This window comes from Pseudomyrmex gracilis, unplaced genomic scaffold (assembly GCF_002006095.1).
Source record: "Pseudomyrmex gracilis isolate BER0280 unplaced genomic scaffold, ASM200609v1 scaffold_159, whole genome shotgun sequence".
Classification (NCBI taxonomy): Eukaryota; Metazoa; Arthropoda; class Insecta; order Hymenoptera; family Formicidae; genus Pseudomyrmex; species Pseudomyrmex gracilis.
The window spans coordinates 26,462-50,629 of NW_018020743.1; the positions used below are offsets into that span (position 1 = coordinate 26,462).

The window sequence follows — 24,168 nt, forward strand, 5'->3', positions numbered from 1 at the left end:
CGCGAATAACGTGAACTATGTAATTAAACTCGTCGGAAATCAGAGAAACAGAGAAACGAATATGCAATTAGATTAAATTGCGAGACATACGAGTAAACAAAAAAATTGTGATAAAGATCCAGGTGAGAAAAAAAAAATTAAGTATGTTTTTATATCGATCGATTAAATAAATCGAGAAAAAATTGTTTCTCGCGGAATTTAAAACTTTTTTTTTTTTTTTTGTTTGATTGCTCGGGCAACCGATTTTGTTGATCGGTCGTTTATACAGCTTGATTTTGTTTTTTTTCGGAGAGAGACAACAAGGCGTGGACGTATCTTCTCGCGCGATATTATATATCTCTCGAACGATACGGAATTGCGCGAATTGGTGAACAATATATTTTAAAATTTATTAATTTATTACACGCGGAACATAATAACAATCTGTGTGTTAATGTATCTCGCTATAATTCTTGAATCTCGCTTCATGATTAGGTTCAACATCATGGTCCGATTCGGTGTCCTCGTGATGCTGTGGTCGTTGATTGCGTGCCTCTTTGGATTCGCGACGAATCGCTCAGGTATTCGAACGTCAATAATTATCTTCGCGCCCGCGACATCTGCAATTGTAATCGAGTATAAGAAAATATGCATTAATTGCATCGTTCATTCAATTTAACCTTTAAATCTATTTTTGCTATTTTCTACCACTTATTTTTCATCGGAACGCTATTAAGTGATCGCACTTATCCTGTTGACAGCGTTTTTACCAGCCGTTTGGGACAAGGCACCGTCTTTGGACGCTTACAAGCGAGTATCTCTCGATCTCGGGATGGGCGAGACGCGGATAACAACGGGCGCGAACAAGATTTCGACGGAGGTGTCAACGAAATTGACGGAAAAAACGTCGGAGATTGAGACACGTGGGAAAAGATTGACAACCGAGAATATCGAAACCAAATTCGTGGTGGGTGACGTAACGTCGTCCTCGACGACGAAGAGCGAAGCGTCCGATTCTGCTTTCCCCAGTGTCGTCGTCGCCGCCGCTCCTCGGAACGTCATTTTGCTTCTGATCGAGAAAGATCAGTTTGAAACGAAGGAGGAAGATCTGTGGAAGAATTACAGACAAAAATTCCCGTTCGCGACTGAAGGATCTCTTCAAGTATTCCATTAATTGCATCAATCATTCTTCGTCGAATAATTTCGAGAGATTTGATAAGATAAATTTAATCTGTTATTATTTTTTGTCTCTCTCTCTTTCTCTCTCTTTCTCTCTCGCTCTTTCATTTGTTAATTAATGATAAAATCACTGTCGCACGCTCACACCCAGTGCTGCGGTGACAAGATCGAGACTAATGAGTCTCTCCTGAACGTTGCAATGATTAATGGGAGCAAGAACAAGGACTGCGATTGCGAACGTATCCTTCGCTCAAATATCGAAGAACTAATGTTCTGGGCGAAATACGCGCGAGGAATGACAACAGGTTTTTACTTTTTTTTTTATTTGCAGAGCGCGTAACAGAATTTATTTAGAAAAAAAAAGTAGATACAAGCGGTGTTCGAAAATTTGTTTGAAGTTTTCAAAAAACGATTTCATTCGGTTTCATTTACCAGCTTCGGTTGGCGGCACCAACTTCACGATCCCGTTGGGATACGAGTTCGAGAACGACGATTCGAAAACGGAATCGCTTAAGAACAAACGCGAGTCCAACGAGATTTGGCGAGTGATCGATCTCGGCGAACGTGCGTCGAAATCCGTTCCTTCGACGATTGCCGGATCTTCCGATTCCAAAACGGAAGGTTTGTCAAATTGAAACGAACGAACGAAGCGGAAGCGGAAAACAAATGCCTAATGTTTTCTTTGCAGAAACGCGGGACAACGAAGGAAGCGCGTGGAACGTTTTCGACGTGTTTTCTAAGATACGAATGGCCTTCTTCCGTTCTTTGCTCGAGACTTTGAGCAGAAACGACGGCGCGTTCGAAAACGAATTTTCGCCGCGGCGATTTGACCGTTTCAAACCAACCGTGACTAATTTAATCGAAAGCACGATCAGAGAGATCAAATCCGCAACGAACGACAAGGGTTACGCGTTGGTGGCTGTGGTGCCGAGAAGCGAGCGAGTTGTTGCCGTCGATCTTCTTCAGCGCGAAGTAAATTGTTTTCTAATAAAACAAAAACACCGATTACAGAAAATGAACGTAATTTGCGTTCGATATAAGCTGGATTCTTTTATTCATATTTTTATACAATTTGTCGTTTTCTTTTTATTGTCTACGCAGATGTCCAAGAACACTATTTTAATAATCATACCGCTCGGTGCCGGGAAAAAATCCGTTTCGTATATCGCGCTAGGATCGGGCAATCGGACGCTACGGGAAGCAAAAACGATCTCGGAACTGCCGATCGCGATCAGGAAGGCGATTGCGGGCGATTGTTTGGATGACGCGAATCGACATAGGCGCAACGTTCCGTCGCCTTATCCGTCGATCGGGATTTTTTCGCAAGAAATGCTCGCGCAAAAACGCAGTGTCCAAGATAGGATTGCCGTCGAGCAATCGGTAAGTTCGTTCGATCGCGCAACACAGTTGCGTCGAATTAATTATAACTTAATGATAAAATGAAACAAATATAAATGATTGATATATAAGAAAACCTTGAGGTATATATATTTAAATCTCGTCGGTACATTAATCACGATTATCGATTAGGAAAAAAATAAACTCGACGACATGAGCAGTAAGTTTTTTTCATTGCATTTACCACTTGATTGTTACTCATTTTATTCTTGATCGTCGAAGAACTTCGTTCAAAAAAAAAAAAAGGTTTTTTATCCTTTCGACGTGTGAGCACATCGTTCAGTTTTTTTTTCTCTGATTCAGAATACAAAACGCACCGAGAAGACGAATATTCAAACGCAAGCCAGAAGCTCGACTTCGCCGAAGACAATGTCGCGCGACCTCGCTACGGGGCTCGGTATCGCGACCTCGATACCCGTCTCGGCCTCGTCCTTGACCTCGTCCTCTTAGGAGTCAGCAAAATACGACACGTTTTGAACTATTGCATTTCCTATTTTTTTTTTTTTCATCTTTTTCTTCTCATTCGTTTCCTCTCGTCTCGTAATTGCGAGGAAATATCATTCTCTCGAGAACATCTTTGATACTTTTTTTTTAAACGTTACAAAAGCAAATATAACTCGCGATTATAACTATAAAAAAAAGAAATAAATAAAAATACTGTTACAATATTTTATAAATGCTGATAAAATTTATGAATAAAACCGTTTACTTATGTAACACGTGTGCTTTGTGACTCATCAGACATTATTTATACTTATTATCTGCGATTGCGTTTTTTGCGCCGTTATCCGTGAAGTCAAAAATATATCAACGAGATAAAAAGCAACTTATAATGTGCCAAAGACATTTAAAGGTTGTTGATCGTACTTTTTGTACGAAAAAATGTTTGCAATATTCTGTTGACTCTCGTACGAACGTTTCGTCCTACTCTCACACGTTTTGTATCACGGGTTCGTGTTCGCGGGGTGAAAATTATTTATAAATATTTATTTAATCTGCGAACCGTGCGCAAAAGAAACTTTTTTCTGCCAATTTTGCTTCGATAATTAATTGCTTTTTATATGTGACGACATGTGTTGTATGGAAATAGGATTTCGAAATATCTAAAAAATATCTAAACTTTCATATCCTCCAATTAAATGCGACTCGAAGCGAAAATTTATGATAGTTTTAGTCTTGCATAAGTGTTCGAATTTGTGCCAAATTTCTTTTTGTTCACTTCGACAAAGTCGAATTCCCCGACGCAACGCGTTCTCGTATTATTGCTTCCAATAAACTCGCGGGACTCTTAGAGCAATACGCGCGTAAACTCACTCGCGAGTGTTTTTTTTTTTTTTTTTTGTTGTTTTGTTCATTACAAAATCGCGCGATTGCGCGAATGGCAATTTTCATATGCGCACGCGAATTCCTTCGGTCATGACGACGGTCGCCGCGTTCGCGTAATCTCGACGGCGGCGGCGGCGCGCGCCTGGCCTGGTGCAACAACAGACGTACACACTCGCAATTACGCTCGCGAAAGAAAGTAAGACGAGGGCACGAGCGCAGCTGTGATTAGTCACTGTAGCAATTCTATATACCACTCGGAAGTAAAACATCGAGCGCGAATACGCGATTTAAATTCCCTCCACACACGTGTGTGTGTGTGTGTTCTTACACAATAATGAGTCTGCGGCCAACTTGCCAGACCAGTTTGCACCTAGAAATTTGCATCGATTGCTCGTAAAAATAACACACTTTGTAACTTTTTACTTAGTTCCGTCTATCTAAAAATCTTTTTGTTATTAATTTGCGCGTCGTCTCAGGTTTGCGCGTCGTCTCAGGTTTGCGCGCGCGTGAAACAAAGTAATATTTTATACCGTGTATACGTAAAATAATATTATTACGAGCGTATTGTGGCAGTAATAAAGAAAATAACCTTCAAGAAGATAATTTCTTGATAAATAAACTATAAAAAACATACTATGTAGAGTAAAAACCTCTTAAAGGTGATTAATATTAATAAACTATATAATTTATTAGAAAAACAAATTGCGCAACTCATCTCAGCTCTGCGACGAATAATTACTTAATGAGATTGCTGCGATAATTCTGTTTTTAATTTGAGAACAACATTTTTCTATTTTCTCACTTGAGCGCGCGCACTAGGCGGTCATCAAAAAACAAGCGCGGATCGATCCTCGTAGTAAAAGAAAGTTTCGGCTTTTGATGTTTATCAGAGCAAAAAGTTTGGTTTTTTTTTTTATGCGCGCACCGGGAGCGCTCGCCGCGTGAGCAATTTTCGCAAGAGCAATTTCATGGAGTTTCTAAAATATCGCAGAAATATCATACCAAATTACCAGCCCGCGGTAATTTCATTTCGACGTGTGCGATTTGATTGCGAAATTATTGCGTACACGATGCGCAAGTCGCCCAGCACTCTAATCGATCATTTGTTTTTTTTCTCGTAAAGCAATGTTGCTCTAAGAGCGCGATACAGCGTAAGATTATAACACACTTTGTGGTAACGATTTTGTTTTTCAAATTAATTAGAGCTATAGAGATCGCGTGATACGATCGCGTTGTATAACAAAATAATATGATACTGTGATGTGATAATGTGTATAATAAATGCAGTACGTGCAGTAATATTAAAATAATGTACGTATAAAAATGTACATATAAAAAAAACTACATATTCTGCGTATGTGTGATATAATATAACAAAAAATTGTAGAACGTTTAGCAGGAACAATCGCAAAAAAACGCATTTATGTTAATCTAAGTGAGAGAATATTCTAGATGTTTGCATAAATTTGAATAATTGCTCTTTTGTACAAAAATATCCAAATCCTTATCATTAAAATGGAAAAACAAAACCACAGAAAAATTTCTCAAAATCTTCTCGTAAAATATATATCAGAGTCAGTATACTTTTTTTTTTTGGTGCAGTTCAAGTCGTCGCTGTTATAATTCTTTATTTTATTTTCATTATTAATTTGGCGAAGATTCTTCGATATGAAGGTAATTTAAATATACTCCTTGAAGACGATACTTTCTGAAATATTCTTCCTGCGATATCGTTCAGGTCATAAATTTTTGAAATTAAAAGAAACTTTAACGGTTCTCGATCGAGAATTTCTTTTGTTAAAAATTAAAATAAATTGCTTATTAATTTTTTTTTTCTATCTATCGTGTTCTATCGACAGCAGAAAGCGAGAACGTGAGAGTGGGGCATCCCGCGGTATAAAAAGGAACCGGTCCATGAGGTAATCGTTCACTCTGTTCTGTACACGTTTGCAGTCTCTTCTGAGGTCGCTGGCTCCGTTTATTTCTCTTTTCGCAACAATCCGAAAGTCGCCGTCGTCGCGATCGCGTCGCACATCGTGTCTCTGATATACGTGGATATTGCCTGATTATTAGTTAAGTAAGATAACCGTGAAATCTCTTCCGAGACATACATCCACCGTGCGTGTTTCCCTCTTTTGATTTTGTGTGAGAAAATCTTGCGTATTTTGCAGAAAGGTAAGTAATTAGTTCGCACAATTGTTCGACATATGTTTTTTTTTCTTCAGTCAATATATATTTAAATTATTAATAAATTTAGATTTTATTTTAAACGTCGATCTCGTCAAATGCAGCTAAGTAAATTTTAGCTACAAAAGTGGACGTATAAATATTCTGTGTGCTCATTAAGTTGAAAAACAAGTATTTAATGGGATTCTCATGAGTTGGCCTTTAGGTATTTCTGTTTCTTGTTGTTTTTTTGTTATAAATCTTTGCATATTTCGCAACTGCTCGTAGCGCTTGTCTGCTCTCGTGACTTCTTCTCAACTTTCTTTTTGGAGAACTCACATCTGTAATTTGTCCTCCAAAATGTAGAGAAGAAATCCGATCCGAATGGAATATTTTAAAAGATCAGAATAAAACATTGTTTTAGCTCATCAATTTTATATCGGTAAAAAAAAAAAAAAAAGACAATACGATTCCGCGTCGTTCCAAGTCAAATTTTATTTAATTTTCGGCACACAATTCCCGTTTAATTCCATTCTGTCACTTTCAAACTTTCCTGTTACTTTCACAACTCTTCTGCGTTTTATAGACCAATAATTGCGGCAGTGATGGTCCCGCGGCCAAGAGCGCTTACGTCATGACATTGCGGCAATAAGAGAAAAATTATATCCGAGTCGAAAAAGACAATCAGACAGTTGAGAAATATATGTTTTTGATTCTTGTGTTTTCTTTGTTTCGTCGAAAAAAAAAGACGTTCGTAATATCGATTTAATTATCGCTCGGATTTTGGCGATAACTCAAGCTCAAGTCTGTGAAAAATTTTCACACAGCCAGGAACAATACGTTCAATCACTCGACGGAAAGTATTTGTTCCTAATGTCATAATAAAAAAATAATTTACGCGGTTTTGTTGTAAAATAAATTTAAAATAAAAATAAATAAAAAGAAACTTTGTCGTCTGATAAGAAAAAAAAAAAACAAAACGAGCAATGAAAGATAAAGAATTAACAAGGACGTTCTCTCAAAAGCGTTAAAAAATGCAAGGTATTAGAGAAAGTTTTGCTTGAGCAAGTCGCTTTGGTCAGCATTAATTCCCCCGACTATAGAAACGATGGGTATCTTTTAATCGGTTGTGCAACGTCTTGTGCACGCATTATGCGCTCGTAATATATATATTACACGTAACAAAAACGGTCGTGTATAAGCATTCGCAGTCATAATCAGATCACCATTTGATTTTTATCTTACAGTGACTTAATTTCACGGTCTCTAGTTTAAAAAAATTGCGAGAGAACTTAAGACACACACACACACACTTTTATACGTTGAATTTGTTAGATTTCTCTTCGAGAAGATACACGTGCGCGAATTTGCGCGCTCGCTGGCGCGTAATTCCATATAATGCATTTTAATCCAATCTCTCTCTCTCTCTTTCTCCTCTCTCTGTAGATGTTGCTGATACAACCTTCGGGAGAAATATCAAAGCAGATTCAGGTGGAGCTGAATGAAAATCCAGCGACTCGTGACAAGGATCTCGAAGCGATCAAAGAGTGGTTCGCTAAACAACCTCACTTGCCACAAACCTTTGACGGTAATGCGCGTGTCATATATGTGTTTGGGAATATACGATATATCTCTCGAAATTAGAAAAACAATTTCTCACAAGTCAAAAGTTCAATCATCGCTCGAATTATCGTGTGATTTCTGTTGTCAGACGACCAAATAATAATGACGTTCTTGCGCGGCTGCAAATTCTCCTTGGAGAAGTGCAAACAGAAGCTGGACATGTACTTCACGATGCGCGCGGCGATTCCCGAGTTCTTTTCCAAGCGCGACGTTACATCGCCAATATTGAAAGAAATAGCGGATCATGTGTAAGAAAATCTCAAGACGATCGTTTGATAATTTATAAGATCTCGCGAAAACGAGAGAACGATTAAAAATTAGACCGAATAAGCAATAATTGTTCCTCGCTCATTTGTTTCCCTTTCGCAGACATATACCCCCGCTGCCGGGACTGACGAAAAACGGACGGCGGGTCATCGTGATGCGAACGGATCACAAACATTTCCCGACTCCGCCTATCGCGGAAGCTATGAAGGTGCAATTATCATTATTTGTCATTTAAAATTGAAAATTATTTGAGGAAAAAATAAACTGCGTAACAGCAGAGTTGATATTAGATTGAACCAAAATTCTCTCGTTCTTCAAGTTCTTAACTGTGGGCAAGTTTTAAAATAAATAACAACGTTTCAACATTGTGTAAAATTACACAAGCAAGTTAGGTCCAAAATTCAGAAAAAAGTGAGGATTTGAGTGGAAAAATAAAAGCGAATGATCGCAAGACGTATTTTGTTTCGTTAACAGCTGGTGCTGATGATCGGCGACGTGCGTCTGAAGGAGGAGAAGATCGGCGTGGCCGGGGACGTTTACATTCTCGACGCTTCCGCGGCAACGCCCGCACACTTCGCCAAATTCACGCCGGCCATTGTGAAAAAGTTTCTGGTCTGCGTGCAGGATGCGTATCCGGTCAAGCTGAAGGAAGTGCACGTGGTCAATGTCACTCCGTTTATCGATACGATCGTCAATTTTGTCAAGCCGTTCCTCAAGGAGAAGATAAGAAACCGGATCTTCTTTCATACCGATTACAAGACGCTTTACAATTACATACCAAAGGAGATATTGCCGACCGAGTACGGCGGAGACGCCGGACCTATCCAGGATATACATGGTACGATGATTCTTTATTTAATAATAATGGTAACTTTATTAAAGATGCAAAGAAAATTTTATTTAATGTACGAGAGAAAATTATATCAGAGTTTTCAAATGCCTCTTCACGACATTTGCACTGTAAAATTCTTCGATTCTTTTATGTTAGAACTTTAAACAAATGTTGATGATTTTGTTTTTTTTTTTAGATAACTGGATGAAAAAATTGGAGGAATACGGGCCGTGGTTCGCGCAGCAAGACGAGTTGAAGGCTAACGAGGCCTTGCGGCCAGGTAAACCAAAAACGCACGACGATCTGTTCGGTCTCGATGGATCTTTCCGGCAGCTTACGATTGATTGATTTTGATATAAAAGTCTACCGAGACTTTATTAGTTTTCATTCCGCTTTGTAACTGCGCAGCCGTAAATCTGTTTGTTGTTTACACTTTTTTTGCACTCCCTTTCGTTTTTTTTTGTTTTTTTACAAAAGTATGAAAAGTGTGAGCAACGCAGAAGATATTTCTCTATTAGTTCTCATAACGATCAATGTCACTACTCCGAAGTCGAACTTGACAATTGGGCGCTGAAAAAGTCAATTTTTAAAAAATGTTGTTTAATTACACATGTGCAATATATTTAATATTATATTGATTATATAATTAATTATATAATTGATAAGAAGAGTAACTTGTGAACAAAAAGTTTTTCAAGTTTATTTTTGAAAATTTTGAAAATTGTTTCTTTTTGCATAATACGTATTTAATTACTGTTTTAAAATAATATTTCTCATTTAATTATATGTGTTAACAAAAAATGTTTTTCTATATATAAAACTTTAAGTGATAAGATTTTCTTATGTACGATATTTTTTTATTTTTTATAATAATATTACTGAAACACAAATCCAATATCTAAATATTATAAAACAAAAAAAAACTAAACTGTCTATTCATACAATATCGTAAAATAATTTTTTTATATATTACTTAGAAATATATAGTTGTGCGCGATGTCCGCGCAATGAACAAAAACTTATATGTTGTTTCTAAGAAACCAAGTCATCATTTACATCACGTCGTTTGATTGATAATTTGCGACCATTATTTTTGTGAAATTTATCACTCGAGATGTGTCCGTCGTTTTTTATCGTCGTTTTACTCTAATAAAGGCAAATCTGTAATTGTGACAAAGTAAACGCTTCATAAATAAAATTTGCTTATCACGAGCGTAACTTGTACGTCGCTTTAAATATACTACGTTTTTACATGCTGTTGTAATTATCGAGCAGGTAGAAAAAACTTTCGTAAAAAGTGCTTTGAAGTGTTATTAATGACGTAAGTACAGCGACTATCTGTGGCTCGATAGTCCCGCGTTAAGTTTCTCGGATTTCATTCAGTGCGACAGTGTCGGAAAGATTGACGACACAAAACCTTTCTATCACGTGCGTCGCGATGAGTTTTTTTCGTCGATGATTCCTCAAAACGATTAGTTTTTGTATCACATTACGCGTATTATTTATCTTATCGACACAAGTTTGCACTCATTTTAAAAACGTATTATAAGATAAAAAAGAATAAGAGTATATACCGTCATAAGAGCCGTTTGCTGGATGATGTGCGGAAATATATGCGTGTATATATATGTATATATATACAGGGTGTCCCAGAATTGGTGTAACATCTCTCGTAGACAGGTAGAAGGAGTAAAACTTAGTCAATTAGTTCTATATTATTTTGCTAGATTCGCAATAGTCACCGAGATCTTAATTAACAAAGATCCGCGAATAAGCGCGCTTCGCACGATTACATTTTAATATGTATATGTTATAAAATATATGCTGCGTATATTAGCTCCACTCGTATGTTGCTACGGGTAACATCGTAAGCGCGCGAAGCTGTCTTACGCGCGCGTAAGATGCATGCTTATTCGCTGATCTTTGTTAATTAAGATCTGGATAACTATTACGAATCTAGCAAAATGGTATAGGACTTATCGGCTCAGTTTTACTGCTTCTACTTGTCTACGAGAGATGTCACACCAATTCTGAGGGGGACACCCTGTATATACGTGTTCACACGTAAGATTTACACGTGAACACGTGAACAACATCCAGCGAACATCGAGAGAAATAGAAGGAAACAGCAAATCTCACATTTCCCTCATTCGCTTTATTATGTTCGACATATCATATTTTTGTTCAGTATCGAAGAGAGAGCTCGATCATACACATGTGTCTGCCTTGTGTAAGAAATCGATAACTTTGATTTGTGACTAAATTGTATATAAGCGAGATGCGGCAGATCATTTTCATCACATTGATTACGGTGAGGTTTTTTTCGTCACGTCACGTTTGCGATACCGTTTTTTATTTTTATAACAAAACATTTATTTCCGTGTTCAGATCAAAACGCACAAAGTTTAAAAAAACGACATAACGTATTGCGTGTGTGCAGGTCTTCTCATTCTCGCTTTATTCTGTCATACTTGACACACCCAAAATTTCCTTTTTTTAATCTTATCGGTCACAAATATTTATCTATTGAAAAAAGACAACAAGAGCGGAGATAGAGATAGAGATAGATGGCTCTGATTTGAGTCACGAATGCAAGGTTTCCATATACGTGATTGTTACGTTTTATTGAAAAAGATTTGAGAACGTACATATAAATCCGATATAAAATACTAAAGTCAAAACAAAGTTCATCAAAACACGTTGAATAACGTATGAAAATATATTTCAAAGAAACATAAATAAATTCAAATCTAAACGCTCGCCCGGTCAAATCATAATATTTCTTGTACGTGTTGTGTGTGTGCGTGCGCGCGTATGTTACTAGATTTGACGCAATAATATAAAACTTGAATTGTGTAATAAAACGTATTGTATTAAGAGACCGTTTTAATACAGATTCTAACGTTTGCTTCGTGGACAAATGAAAAACATGTTGATAAGAAAGATGATTATGAAGTAAAACAAGAGTATGCAAAAGCATTAAGCCTTTCGTTGTTGTTCTTTGAAGCCCAGCGATCTGGTAAACTGCCGACAACCAACAGAATTCCATGGCGATACGATTCCTTGCTCAAACCGACTTCTCATTTGAACTTAACCGGAGGATATTATAATTGTAACAACCTATTTTGATATATAATTTAGCTTGCTCATATCACACCAAAGAGTAAAAATACATCACTCCTATTATTTATTTTTTTATTTTTTATTTATTCATAGATAGCACAATTTTATTCAAAACTATTTAAAAGACGTTAATGTTATTTTACGGTAACTTTATTGTTATATATATTCAGCGAGTAAAACATAAAGACACGAAATACTGAAAAAAATAAATAAAAGTAATAGATTCAAAAAACTATCAACGGTATATTATAAGATAATTAATAATAATTTGTATTATATAAATTTAAATGAAGTAGTCCACAAAAAAAAACTCGAACGGAACTGTGTTTTTATATCACGAAGAAATTAACAAAAGTTTTTCTTAATTAACCACATTTCTGATATTCCAGCCGGAATAAATTATGTTAAAAGTACTTTTCCAACTGCTTTCACAACGACGATGTTGGCTTGGGGACTGCTCACCTGGACGGAGGGATTTTATCTAGCGGGTCAATTAAATGAAATTTATGGAACTATCAAATGGGCTACTGATTATTTTATAAAATGTCATAGAGATAAAAATATATTTGTTATACAAGTAGGTAATATAACATACGAAGCAAACTATTGGGGAAGACCGGAAGAATTGAACTACGACAGACCGATACTTGAAACCAACAGTACTTATCCCGGTGGGTGTTGACAAATAATTCTATTATCTTAAACTTTTAAGATTTATTTAACGAGAAAAGTGTAAAATAATCGCTTATACAAAAAAAAAACAAGTATTCTCTTAATTAACGCTTTTGGTTGTAGCGTCGGATGTTATCGCCGAAACGGCAGCCGCATTAGCCGCCGCGAGCATCGTTTTTAAAGAAATTTTTGTCGATTACGAAAACAGCCGACTGTGTATTATCCATGCATTGCAATTATATAATTTCGCTGCAAATCTTAACGAATCTCATGACCTAAGATCCCATTGTGATCTGGTAGATTGCAACTTATCTGACTCAAAAATAAGCCGGGAATACGGCGACGAATTAGTATGGGCTGCTCTTTGGATTTACAGAGCGACTAAGTCCATATCATATTTATACATCGCTCAATATTTCTATGAAACGTTAGATGTCGACAAACTAAATCAATTCGTATCCTACGACAACAAAGGTGTTGCCGTTGAGGTAAAAATTAAAGATCTGAATTCAATAAGAGCAAATATTCTTCTAAATTCTGCGTCGAAATAAATGTTTTTATTTTGAAAAACATTTGTAATGTGAAAATTCTGTGCCGTTTTTGTGTTCATAATTTTCTTCAAAATTATTAAATAATTTTCTTACATATGTACATACATATCCACGCATAAAATCACACACACACGCACACATTGACACACTTGTGACTTCTTACAGCTGTTGTTTGCCGAGTTGACGAAAAAATCAAACCATATGAATAAAGTGGAAGACTTTTGCGACCACATGGTGACTGATTCTTCTATTTACACAAACAAGGGTCTTCTGTATGTTTCCAATAGACATACTCTTTCTTTTGCCGCTAACGCAGCTTTTGTTTGCTTAGCAGCAGCGTCTTCCGATGATTATCAAAGCAAATTTCAGTATTATAATTTCGCCGAGGAACAAATTGATTATATATTGGGCATATCAACAGGTAAGCAGAAGTATCAGAGAAAATATTATATATTGCGAAACGTTTAAGAATAGCTAATTGATAAATAAAATCGAAAACGCGGCGCACGGTTAATGCGCGGTTGAAAATATAATACGTACGGATTTTTTTATGATTAAGAATCGCTCCGATGTGTTTTTGAAAACAGGAAGAAGTTACGTGGTCGGATACGGCGAGAATCCACCAACTCAACCACGTCACAAAGCATCCTCGTGTCCGAGTTTACCGCAGCTCTGTGAATGGCGGCAAGCCGTTGAAGACAAACCAAATCCGCAGATTCTTTACGGCGCTCTGGTCTCTGGACCGGACTTCAACGATCATTTCGTGGATTATCGATATGGTAATGATACCAAGCTCTATACGGAGGTTAACATAGAATACAACGCGGGGTTCACCGGCGCACTCGCCGGATTGGTTGAGCTAAATGTCGACGATCTTAGAAACGTTTAGAATAAAAAGCCTACGTTAATATTATTTCTATCGAACAAACGTAAAAAATAATTTTTTAAACAAGACTGATAATATTTTGCAATCTGCACACGGCAGGACAAGTGTATGTTAATATAAAAATATACATTTGTACATAAATTTCTTTCAACGTTTTAGAGCGAAAGATTCTTATTACACAATTATGTTATGTATAAGAATATGTTTTTTATTATTGAAGTGTAAGGACTTATTTTTTTGTAAAAAATGAAAATATAATTCTTCTGTGAGAGAGAAAGAGGAATGAAGATAAAATTCTTCTGTATGTGTTGTATAACATTTTATACACGTGAATTTAACTTAACACCGCAATGCTATATATGTGGATTTATTCAGGAAGAATAATCCTTTATATATTCATATATATATATATGTGGTATGAGATATATGAGATTGAGACATACATATATAAACAACTTTTTTCCATGTAATATTACACAAGACCGTTTCTTTGGTTCTTAACAAAAAAATAAAACTATTAAAAAAATGTGAAAAAATAAAAAAAGATTGTAACATAAATTAATAAATAGTCCAACATACTTATGAAAACAATATTTTAAAGTTATTATTATTTATAAAAAATAAAAATTGACTATAGCTAAAAATATTATATAAAAATAACAAACATAAACACTTTCGCAAATGTTTATCATATTTTATGATAAATAGTTTCTGTTAGCGAAAAAATGACTGTTCTTTTATATCATGTCTGTATTCAAGAGTCATTTAGATTCAATAAAAAATAATAATTACACACCGGTCTGCTCATATTTATTTCTAAATACTTAAGACGCGAGTGCGCCCTTTCTACATTTAATTTAATTTAAATAATACATTTGATCTGACAGATAAATCATGTGAATAAAAGAAAATAGATAGCACGAGAGATAAAAGTGGGAGTAATACAAGAAAAAGAACAGCTCTTTCGTCTCTCGCTCATGTTCCATCCTATATCGTCAGTAACAAAGAAATAATTCTTATGCACGCTTCGTGTTTTCGCACAAGAAATCAATATCTCTGATTTGTGTCAAAATCATGTTTGTCATGATGCGGTTCATCTTAGTCGCATATATGTAAGAGTTTTTCGTTTGATGCTTTATTTTTTTACACATGTTAAATAACTAAAAGTTTTGAGAAAAGAACGAATCGAACATCGCTTGTAATACATTGCATTTGAAAAATTTCTATTCCAAACTAAATATGAATAATGTATTTTATACAACAATACGACACGTAATAATAATATAGTAACACACATATCTGAACATTGTGATCGCTTCGTTTAAATATGTAGGCCAATGTAGAGATGACAGTGCAAAAGTTTTACATAAATACGAAGATACAGATTATAAATTAAAAAAAATAAAGAAATCTATTTTTTATTTTATTGGACACAAGCGTGAATGTATTTCTATAGAAAACTCATGACCGTGTTGCAGTATATGCAGGAGACAAGTGTTAACTTAATTATAATTAATATTGCATAGATTATTTGTAAGACGTAAAAACGCATTGTAAATTATGGTTTTTATTATCAAAGAAATGAGAGAGAGAGATCTCTTCTTGTTGGAATGACAAAAATTTCTTTGCGAGATACGTTTCTTTAATAGGCATATATTGACTTATTATTTATTCGACAAAGTAGGATTTTATCTTCCAATTAATAATATTATTTAGCTGCTCTGTACAGTAAAACATGTTGCACGTGTGAAATTGACGCGACATCAAAGTGTAACATATAGTATTTGTGCACACAGTATTTTTTATATAAAACTAAGTTTTTTTGCACTTCAAGCGATTAAACATGTCAAAATATTAAGTGCCCAAAAGTAGTACGTAAAAAAATTTTTATATACATACAATTATATGCGTACTGCACAAAAAAATTACTGTTATTATTTATAAAATATAACTACCATGTTCTCTATACCTGACATGCACAAGATAAATGTTTTACGTTTTTTGCGCCTGTTTGAAAGAAATTTGTTTTAAATAAAAATTCATTTTCGGCAATATATACACTGGTCCATATATATATTATATTTATTCCTTAATAAGCCCTTTAACCTCTGATTTTAGATATGTAAATAAGTACCATGTATAACTCATACACGTACAATATATTTGAACTCACATAATCACAACAACAAGTGAGTAAAGAAGAAGGGAAGAAGAATAAATGATTGGATCGAGACATCGCAGTGGGGTGAAAACGGCAAATCTCTTCTATCCATTAGTTGTTTTCCACTTAAATCCTGTCGGATTTCACACGTAAGGATACATCATTCGCGTGCATGTTTTGTGACCGTTGTGTGAGATATAAGAACTCTTTTTACTCGCGCCTAAATCGCAGCAGGCAAAATGCAACTAATCCTTCTCATATTTTCTACGGTGAGTTTTCCGTATCGCGTTAATTTTATCGATATAAGTCTCTTCACTTCGCATCCGTTTATTTCCACAGCAAGAATCATTAACATAGAGCACCTCCCTAAAAAATAGCAAGGTGAAAAAAGGATTAGCGATATATGTATCGAAAAATAATTATAAATATTTTACATCTTTTATATTCTCGCGCCAACATACATTGTTTTTGTTTACGTAGATAGTTGTAAGTTGTGGATTAAAGAACAAATGTGTGAATTTCGCGAACCAACCGTTTAATATGACGCTCCTGTGTGTGTGTAATTAGTAAATAAAATAGTATCGACGTAAAACATGTATGTAAAACTAAACAATCGTAGTGTTAAACGACTACTTCCGTATTATTACAGATTCTACCGTTCGTAACATGGACACTTGAGATACATCCTAGGTATAATGAAATAATACAGAACGATGAGAACAGTTCTCAAAAAGATCTTCAAATCAATCAGACAAAAGCCATAGAAATGTATTCTATGGCCTTGATGAGTTCGTTCTGGTTCTTTGAAGCACAGCGTTCTGGTAAGATGCCGTTAAACAACAGGATTCCATGGCGAGGCGATTCCATGTTGCACGATCACGGCTATCTCGGAGAAAATCTAAGCGGAGGATATTACAATTGTAAATATCTTATAATTTAATAATTGTTTTCGCCCATATATTGTACCGGATTAAAGAACAAGTTCACAAACAACAAGAAACAATGTCACAATTTGCGCTAAAAAGTAAATTGATTTTCGTATAAAAAGATATCGATGTTTAAAAATATCAATTATGATCCAAACTGTTTCACATTACGAGAGTTATAAAGTAACTCTGTTTGTTAACTTATTTTTTTTTTGTTTTTGTTTTTTGGACGAATTTTTAGCCGGACTCACGTATGTTAAATATGTTTTCCCAACGGCTTTCACGACGACGATGTTGGCATGGGGTCTGCTCACCTGGACGGAGGCTTATAGAAACGCGGGCCAATTAGAAATAGTTCGTGAAAATATTAAGTGGGCTAGTGATTATTTTATAAAATGTCATCCACAAGAGGAATTATTTTATGTACAAGTAGGTGATGAAATGTTTGAACGTAGAGTTTACGGAAGATTGGAACAGATGATATACAAGAGGCCAGCGTACGCGGCTAATTCTACCAATCCCGGTAAGTGTCGCGTGTGGGTTTTATGTTTCTCTACACACTCCACATATATTTAGTTTTTTCGATAACAGTACGAAAACATTCTTGTATAAACTATGTATTATATTGTATATGCGGTCTGTGGAGAGCCGTTCGCTGGATGCTGCGAGGAAATATGAGTTTTTCTCGCAATATTTTAAAAGCAATTAGAGGGGTATACAAGGTCTCTCATATGTGAGACGCAAATATAGCATTCTATATGAATTGAAGAATTAAAATCTCAATTCGAAATTACGTGTTAGATTTACACCTGAACACGTGTACATATATACACGTATATTTCCGCACAACATCGAGCGAACGGTTCTCATGACCGCATACACAATATACTTATAGTTTGAAAAACTTCAAGAGAACTTAAAGATTCTCTCTATTAATTCTGTATAAAGTTATACAAAAAAAAAAACCAACTTTCTAATTGTTTTTTCTTGTTTTTCTCCCGTTTTTCTCGTTTATAGCAACTGATATTCTCGGTGAGGTAGTAGCCGCATTGGCAGCCACGAGCCTTGTGTTTAAAACCATTTTTGACGACACGCGGTACAGCGATACGTGTCTCACTCATGCCAAACAATTGTATAAACTCGCATTGAAGTACAAAGGCTCTCATTACGATTGGATGCCTAATATTTACGGTTACGAAATAAATAGTTATAGCTATCACGACGATCTGGCATGGAGTGGTCTGTGGCTCAGCAGAGCAACTACGGACTCCAATTATTTTCATGATGCTCAGCACTATTACGAGGAATACAATCTTGCGACTAACAATACAATATTCAACTATTACAACAAAGTACCCGGTATTGAGGTAAGAAACCAAACTTAAATACACGCATACACGCACACAAAACGCATACACACACGCAGAATTTCTCACAGGTGCTGTTCAACCAGATAATATCGTATCCAAAATCCCCACATACGAAAGCTGTCCATAGATATCTCGATACATTGATAAATAATGTGACGCGCACGAAAAAAGGACTCGCGTTCTTCTCTGACGATGATACTCTTTCTCTCGCAGCCAATGCAGCCTTTCTCTGCTTGATAGCGTTATCGTCTAACAACAAGATGAATTTATCGCACAAATATTACGATTTTGCCAAAGAACAAATCGATTATATACTAGGCATGAAAACAGGTAAGAGAATCAGAGAAAGTGCAAAATTGCAAAAGATACGAAACTAGTATACACAAACGGCATACGCGATTTAGAATGTGCAGTTGGAAAATAGTACACAAATATAGATTTTACGATATATATGAATGTTTATCGTTGTTCGTGCTCAGATCTTTGATTTTTTATAAATTGAATAGAAAGAGATTACGTGGTTGGACTTACCAGTAAGTCGCCAACTCAAATACCTCACAAGGCGTCTTCGTGTCCAAAATGGCCAGCTAATTGTGGACACACAAAAATGATGAGTAATGAACCGAATCATGAGATTCTTTACGGTGCTTTGGTCAATGGGCCGGATGTGCATGACCATTTCGTTGATATTCGATTCAACAAAACGGATAAAGCGTACACGAAGATTCGTATAGACTACAACGCGGGATTTACTGGCGCGCTCGCTGGATTATTACAATTAGATGTCACATGGAACAGGGATATTTCGTCTACCTCGTCTACGCAGAGGATATCTAATCGCACATTGGATTATAACTCTATTATGTGGAAAAGGATAATGAGAACATAAGATGATAATGACACAAGATGGTTTTAATGTAAAAAAATTTACGTTTTTAAGTAAAGATTGCTTCAATTTTAGCGCGACAGATTCTCTTTATATAATCACAGACCGTGTGTGACGGAAAAAAAGACACTGAATTATTAAAGCGCTCGGATGTTTTTATTTTTTTTTTTTTACGAGAACGATACAAATTGCTATGCGAGTCTCTCATTTCTGTAAATGTTCTACCGATGTGATCCATAAAATGGGAGTTTATATCTGACAATGAGTAACACATTTTGTTTTTAGATGTAACGTATTTTATATAGAAAATTATATGTGATATTAAAATGCCATATAATATATGTATATGTACATACATAATATTGTATATGTGATACTGGTGATTCATATACTAAAATAATAAAATTGAGAGAAAAAAACTAGATAAAAGAAAAACGCAATCTTATGTAATGTATAAAAATACCATGTGTGCATCTTTTACAAATTGTTATTACATGTTATATATATATATACAATTTCTATATTTATATATATACAATTTCTAAAAAAACGAAAATAAAGCATTTATGTTTGATAACGCATTCAAAGAACATTTGTTTTTAATCAAAATTAATTGGAGATGTTATCTATCCCCGCTATTTTTATTGTCTACACACTTCTTATAAACTTGTATATACCCGAGAAAAAATGGATTAGATCTAACTTAAATTGAACGAGACAAAAAAAATGAAAAAACAGATCTAATTAGATCCAAATTAAATCTAAACAGATATAAAGTAGATCTAAATAAATATAAGTAAATCTATGGAAATTTACACACTTTTATTTATTACTAGATCTATTCTTGATCTACTCAGATCTATTATATTAGATCACCTCAGATCTGTTCAGATCTGCTCAAATCTAACTCAAATCTGAGTAGTTTTAATTATAGTAGATCTGAGTAGATCTAAAGTAGATTTAATAATATATAAAGGTGTAAATTTAATAGATCTGCTTATATTTATTTAGATCTACTTTATATCTATTTAGATTTAATTTGGATCTAATTAGATCTGTTTTTCCATTTTTTTTATCTCGTTAAATTTAAGTTAGATCTAATCTATTTTCTCCCGGGTAATATATTGCTTTTTTCTTGCAGTTATACTCTCATGTAAAATTGAATTGAGGAGAGACAAATTTAAATACACTTCTATCTAATTTCAATTTATGTGTATAAAATAATAAAGTTATTGTTCGAATATTGTTATGAAAATTACAATAAAAATAGTTTCTACGAAATTAAAATCACTCAAACAACATGAGAAGAAGTGGGAAAGAGACCGATAATGTTATAGGCGCTAGGAACAGAGAAGTGGGGTGATAGCACAAAGGGCAAACTTCTCATGTCTAAGAGTCTATATGTTTTCCACTGCTCACATCTTGTCCAGTATAAAGGAAACATTGACAGAAGAGACGTTATCCGTGTAAGCTTTGTGACTGCCGTAATACAGTAGAATCTTGTATGATATTAAGATCTGTATCACACAATAGACAAAATGCAGCTCATCTTTGTCATATCTTTTGTGGTAAGTTTTCTTCGTCGTTAGTCACGACGTTATATAGATCTCAAATCTATATAGCCCGTTTGTGTTTATAATAAGTCGTTGACACATGGCGACTCTCCGATAAACAGCAATGCAAAACGGGAATTAAATACTATATATCGACAAATAATTCTAAATAATTTTCATCTTTCATTCTTGCGCCAATATCGAATTTGATCGCTGATGTAAATATCGTCGACCTTTATCGAGCAAAGCGAGACACACATTGTTTTTGTTTACGTAGATAATTGTAACCACAACTTACTACGTAGTAGTGGATTAGAGGACAAATATGAATTTCGCGAAGTAATCGTTTAATTATTTGCTCGTGTGCGTGCGATCGTAGCAGATAGAATAGTTACTGACATCAAAAATGTATTATATATCACAAAGTCAGTGTATTAACCGATGTTTTTTTTTTTCTATTTTGATATAGATTCTAATGTTCGTAACATGGACGTTTGAACTGCATCCCAGGCGGCGTTCTAGTAGAACGCAGAACAATATGAATAAAAATCAGAAAAATCTTCGAATCAATCAACCAACGAACATGGAGGAGTACGATTACGCCTTAATGATTTCGTTATGGTTTTTTCAAGCACAGCGTTCTGGTAAGATGCCGTCAAACAACAGGATTGGATTTCGACACGATTCCATGTTGCACGATCACGGCTATTTTGGAGAAGATTTAAGCGGAGGATATTATTATTGTAATTATCTTGAATGACTGAACTTTTATAATTTTTTTTTCTGTGCCCACATGTTGGAATTGATTAAATAACAGTGTTTAAAAAATGTCCAACTGTGTGTTTTTTATATTACAAGAGTTGTGGAATAACTTTTTGTTTTTTTTTTTTTTTTAACTTATTTTTCTTTTGAATTTTCAGCCGGAATCTCGTATGTTAAATATGTTTTCCCGACGGCTTTCACGACGACGTTGTTGGCATGGGGAGTGCTTACCTGGACGCAAGCTTATAGACAAGCGCACCAATTGAAAACAATTCGTCAAGACATCAAATGGGCTACTGATTATTTCATAAAATGTCATCCACAAGAAGAATTATTTTATATACAAGTAGGTGATGAAATGTATGAACGTAGGATATTTGGGAGACCAGAAAACGTAGAGTACCACAGACCAGCGTACGCGGCTAATTCTTCCCATCCTGGTAAGTATCGAAAAAAAACAAAAACAAATGCGTGTGTTTTTGTGTTCGTTTTTTACTCGATATTAGATTCTTCGACGATAGTACAAACATTTCGTATGAATTTATGTAAAAAAGAAATGTCTAATTGTTTTTTTCTTGTGTTTCTTGTTCGTAGCAACTGATATTCTCAGTGAAACGACTGCCGCGTTGGCAGCCGCGAGCATTGTGTTCAAAGACATTTTTAACGATACGCATTACAGCAACGTGTGTCTCACTCATGCCAAACAATTATACAAATTTGCAATGAAATACCGAGGCTCTCATTACAAATGGATGCCTAATATTTACAGTTACGAAATAAATAGTTATAGCTATCACGACGATCTGACATGGGCTGCTCTGTGGCTCTACAGAGCAACCAGACTCAAATGGTATTTGGCGGATGCTGAAGACATGTACGCGAGGTACGAGCTGGCTACTAATAATGTAATATTCAACTATTACAACAAAGTACCCGGTATTGAGGTAAGAACCGATCCTGATTCGCAATTTTTAACCGATCAAATGAATAAAACGTAAATTACGAATTCAAAAAAAAAAAAAAAACCGAATCGCATTTATGGTTTTCAAAAGTTACATTGTTTACACATCGATGTTGGTAAATAATTAATTAAACTTCTGTTTCACATATTATACAACAGTTTACGAAATCTATTTGTTGTCTTACTCCATTTTATCGCGAAGACCACCAAGTAGATTGTATATATTGTTTTACACTCACGTACCACATCAACACGCACACACACGTTCGTTACATGATTCTGACTTCTCGCAGATGATGTTCACCGAGTTGACAATAAATTCAGCGCATGAGAATGCGGTGAAAAACTATCTTAACACAGTGATAAATAAGATAATACGCACGGGAAAGGGACTTGCGTTTTTCTCTGACACTGATACTCTTCCTCTTGCAGCTAATGCAGCCTTTCTCTGCTTGATAGCGGCATCTTCTAATGTAGAACACTCGGACGAACCTTACGCTTTTGCTAAAGAACAAATTGATTATATTCTAGGCATAAAAACAGGTAAGAGATTTAAAAAAAATAAAAAAATTAGAATATATTGGAAATAGGTTTTACGATATATGGAGTTTTATCATTGCTTGCTCGAAAAACTTTGAACTTTTTTTACAATTGAACAGGAAGAAGCTACGTAGTCGGATTTAGCAGTAGCTCACCAACTCACATATCTCACAAAGCGTCTTCGTGTCCAAGGATGCCACGTAACTGCGGTATTAGGGAAATAACGAGCAATGAGTCAAATTATCAGGTTCTTTACGGGGCATTGGTTAATGGACCGGAAAAGAATGACGTTTTCGTCGATGTTAGATTTAGAGAAGAGGGTAAATCACATACGAAGGTTCGCATAGACTACAACGCTGGATTTACTGGCGCGCTCGCTGGATTGTTGCAATCAGACATCAACTGGAACAGTAGTACTTCTCTTAACCAGCATTATAATTCTTATGACACGGTATATAACAAGAATGGTAACAGTTCGTGGTCTAGGAGTAGCATAACAAGAATGTTAACGTAAAAAGATTTACGTTTTTAAGCGAGGAAATTGCTTCAAGTTTAGCCCGACAGATTTGTTTTTTTTTTTTTTTTTTTTTATTTTTTATCAGTCTGATTTGTACGCTGTAAATCAGATTGCGAGTACGCGTAAGAAGACACTGAATTATCGAAGCGCTTCAACGTTTTTATTTTTTTTACGAGGACAGCCACAAACTGCTTTTTGCACAAGTTACAAGTTCTGTAAAAGTTCTAGCGATACATATACCATAAAGCGGGATGTTGTCTGACAATGAGTAAATTACACAGCCACACAAAAAAAAAAATTTCTTTGGCCTGGGGATCAGACCATGTTTATTATATGTTTTTGGGGTCGCTGAATCCGAATCCGAGGTCCATTAAACCCTATCGGGTCGGGGCTCCGCCATAACCTCAAAAAACACCATAATCTGAGCTCGAAACCCATATAATCTTTTGATTCAAGCCATAAACACAAAAACCAATTAGATAAACCCCAT

The 24,168-nt window shown here is 35.2% G+C and overlaps 5 protein-coding genes across 5 annotated transcripts; all 5 read left to right on the forward strand.

The window, feature by feature from the left end:
* The first annotated feature begins 275 nt into the window (after positions 1–275).
* Positions 276–3,040, forward strand: LOC109857415. The gene is made up of 8 exons (XM_020433694.1): positions 276–367; positions 475–560; positions 741–1,141; positions 1,310–1,463; positions 1,594–1,779; positions 1,847–2,130; positions 2,260–2,538; positions 2,860–3,040. The coding sequence occupies exons 2-8, from the start codon at positions 485–487 to the stop codon at positions 3,004–3,006; spliced, it is 1,527 nt and encodes a 508-aa protein (XP_020289283.1). The 5' UTR covers positions 276–367; positions 475–484; the 3' UTR covers positions 3,007–3,040.
* A 2,790-nt stretch (positions 3,041–5,830) lies between these two features.
* LOC109857422 (alpha-tocopherol transfer protein-like) lies at positions 5,831–9,421 on the forward strand. Its single transcript, XM_020433707.1, has 6 exons — positions 5,831–6,057; positions 7,495–7,636; positions 7,760–7,919; positions 8,041–8,146; positions 8,413–8,776; positions 8,967–9,421. The coding sequence occupies exons 2-6, from the start codon at positions 7,495–7,497 to the stop codon at positions 9,116–9,118; spliced, it is 924 nt and encodes a 307-aa protein (XP_020289296.1). The 5' UTR covers positions 5,831–6,057; the 3' UTR covers positions 9,119–9,421.
* Positions 9,422–10,519: 1,098 nt separating this feature from the next.
* LOC109857448 (endoglucanase E-4-like) lies at positions 10,520–14,567 on the forward strand. Its single transcript, XM_020433747.1, has 6 exons — positions 10,520–11,081; positions 11,666–11,882; positions 12,283–12,564; positions 12,689–13,053; positions 13,282–13,537; positions 13,704–14,567. Exons 1-6 carry the CDS (start codon positions 11,049–11,051, stop codon positions 14,003–14,005), a joined length of 1,455 nt encoding a protein of 484 aa, XP_020289336.1. The 5' UTR covers positions 10,520–11,048; the 3' UTR covers positions 14,006–14,567.
* A 1,742-nt stretch (positions 14,568–16,309) lies between these two features.
* LOC109857423 (endoglucanase E-4-like) lies at positions 16,310–19,675 on the forward strand. The gene is made up of 6 exons (XM_020433708.1): positions 16,310–16,432; positions 16,813–17,083; positions 17,331–17,612; positions 18,107–18,456; positions 18,528–18,789; positions 18,966–19,675. Exons 1-6 carry the CDS (start codon positions 16,403–16,405, stop codon positions 19,346–19,348), a joined length of 1,578 nt encoding a protein of 525 aa, XP_020289297.1. The 5' UTR covers positions 16,310–16,402; the 3' UTR covers positions 19,349–19,675.
* A 1,114-nt stretch (positions 19,676–20,789) lies between these two features.
* On the forward strand, positions 20,790–23,956 carry LOC109857427 (endoglucanase 20-like). The gene is made up of 6 exons (XM_020433712.1): positions 20,790–20,913; positions 21,368–21,641; positions 21,819–22,100; positions 22,255–22,604; positions 22,915–23,164; positions 23,281–23,956. The coding sequence occupies exons 1-6, from the start codon at positions 20,884–20,886 to the stop codon at positions 23,673–23,675; spliced, it is 1,581 nt and encodes a 526-aa protein (XP_020289301.1). The 5' UTR covers positions 20,790–20,883; the 3' UTR covers positions 23,676–23,956.
* Positions 23,957–24,168: the final 212 nt, after the last annotated feature.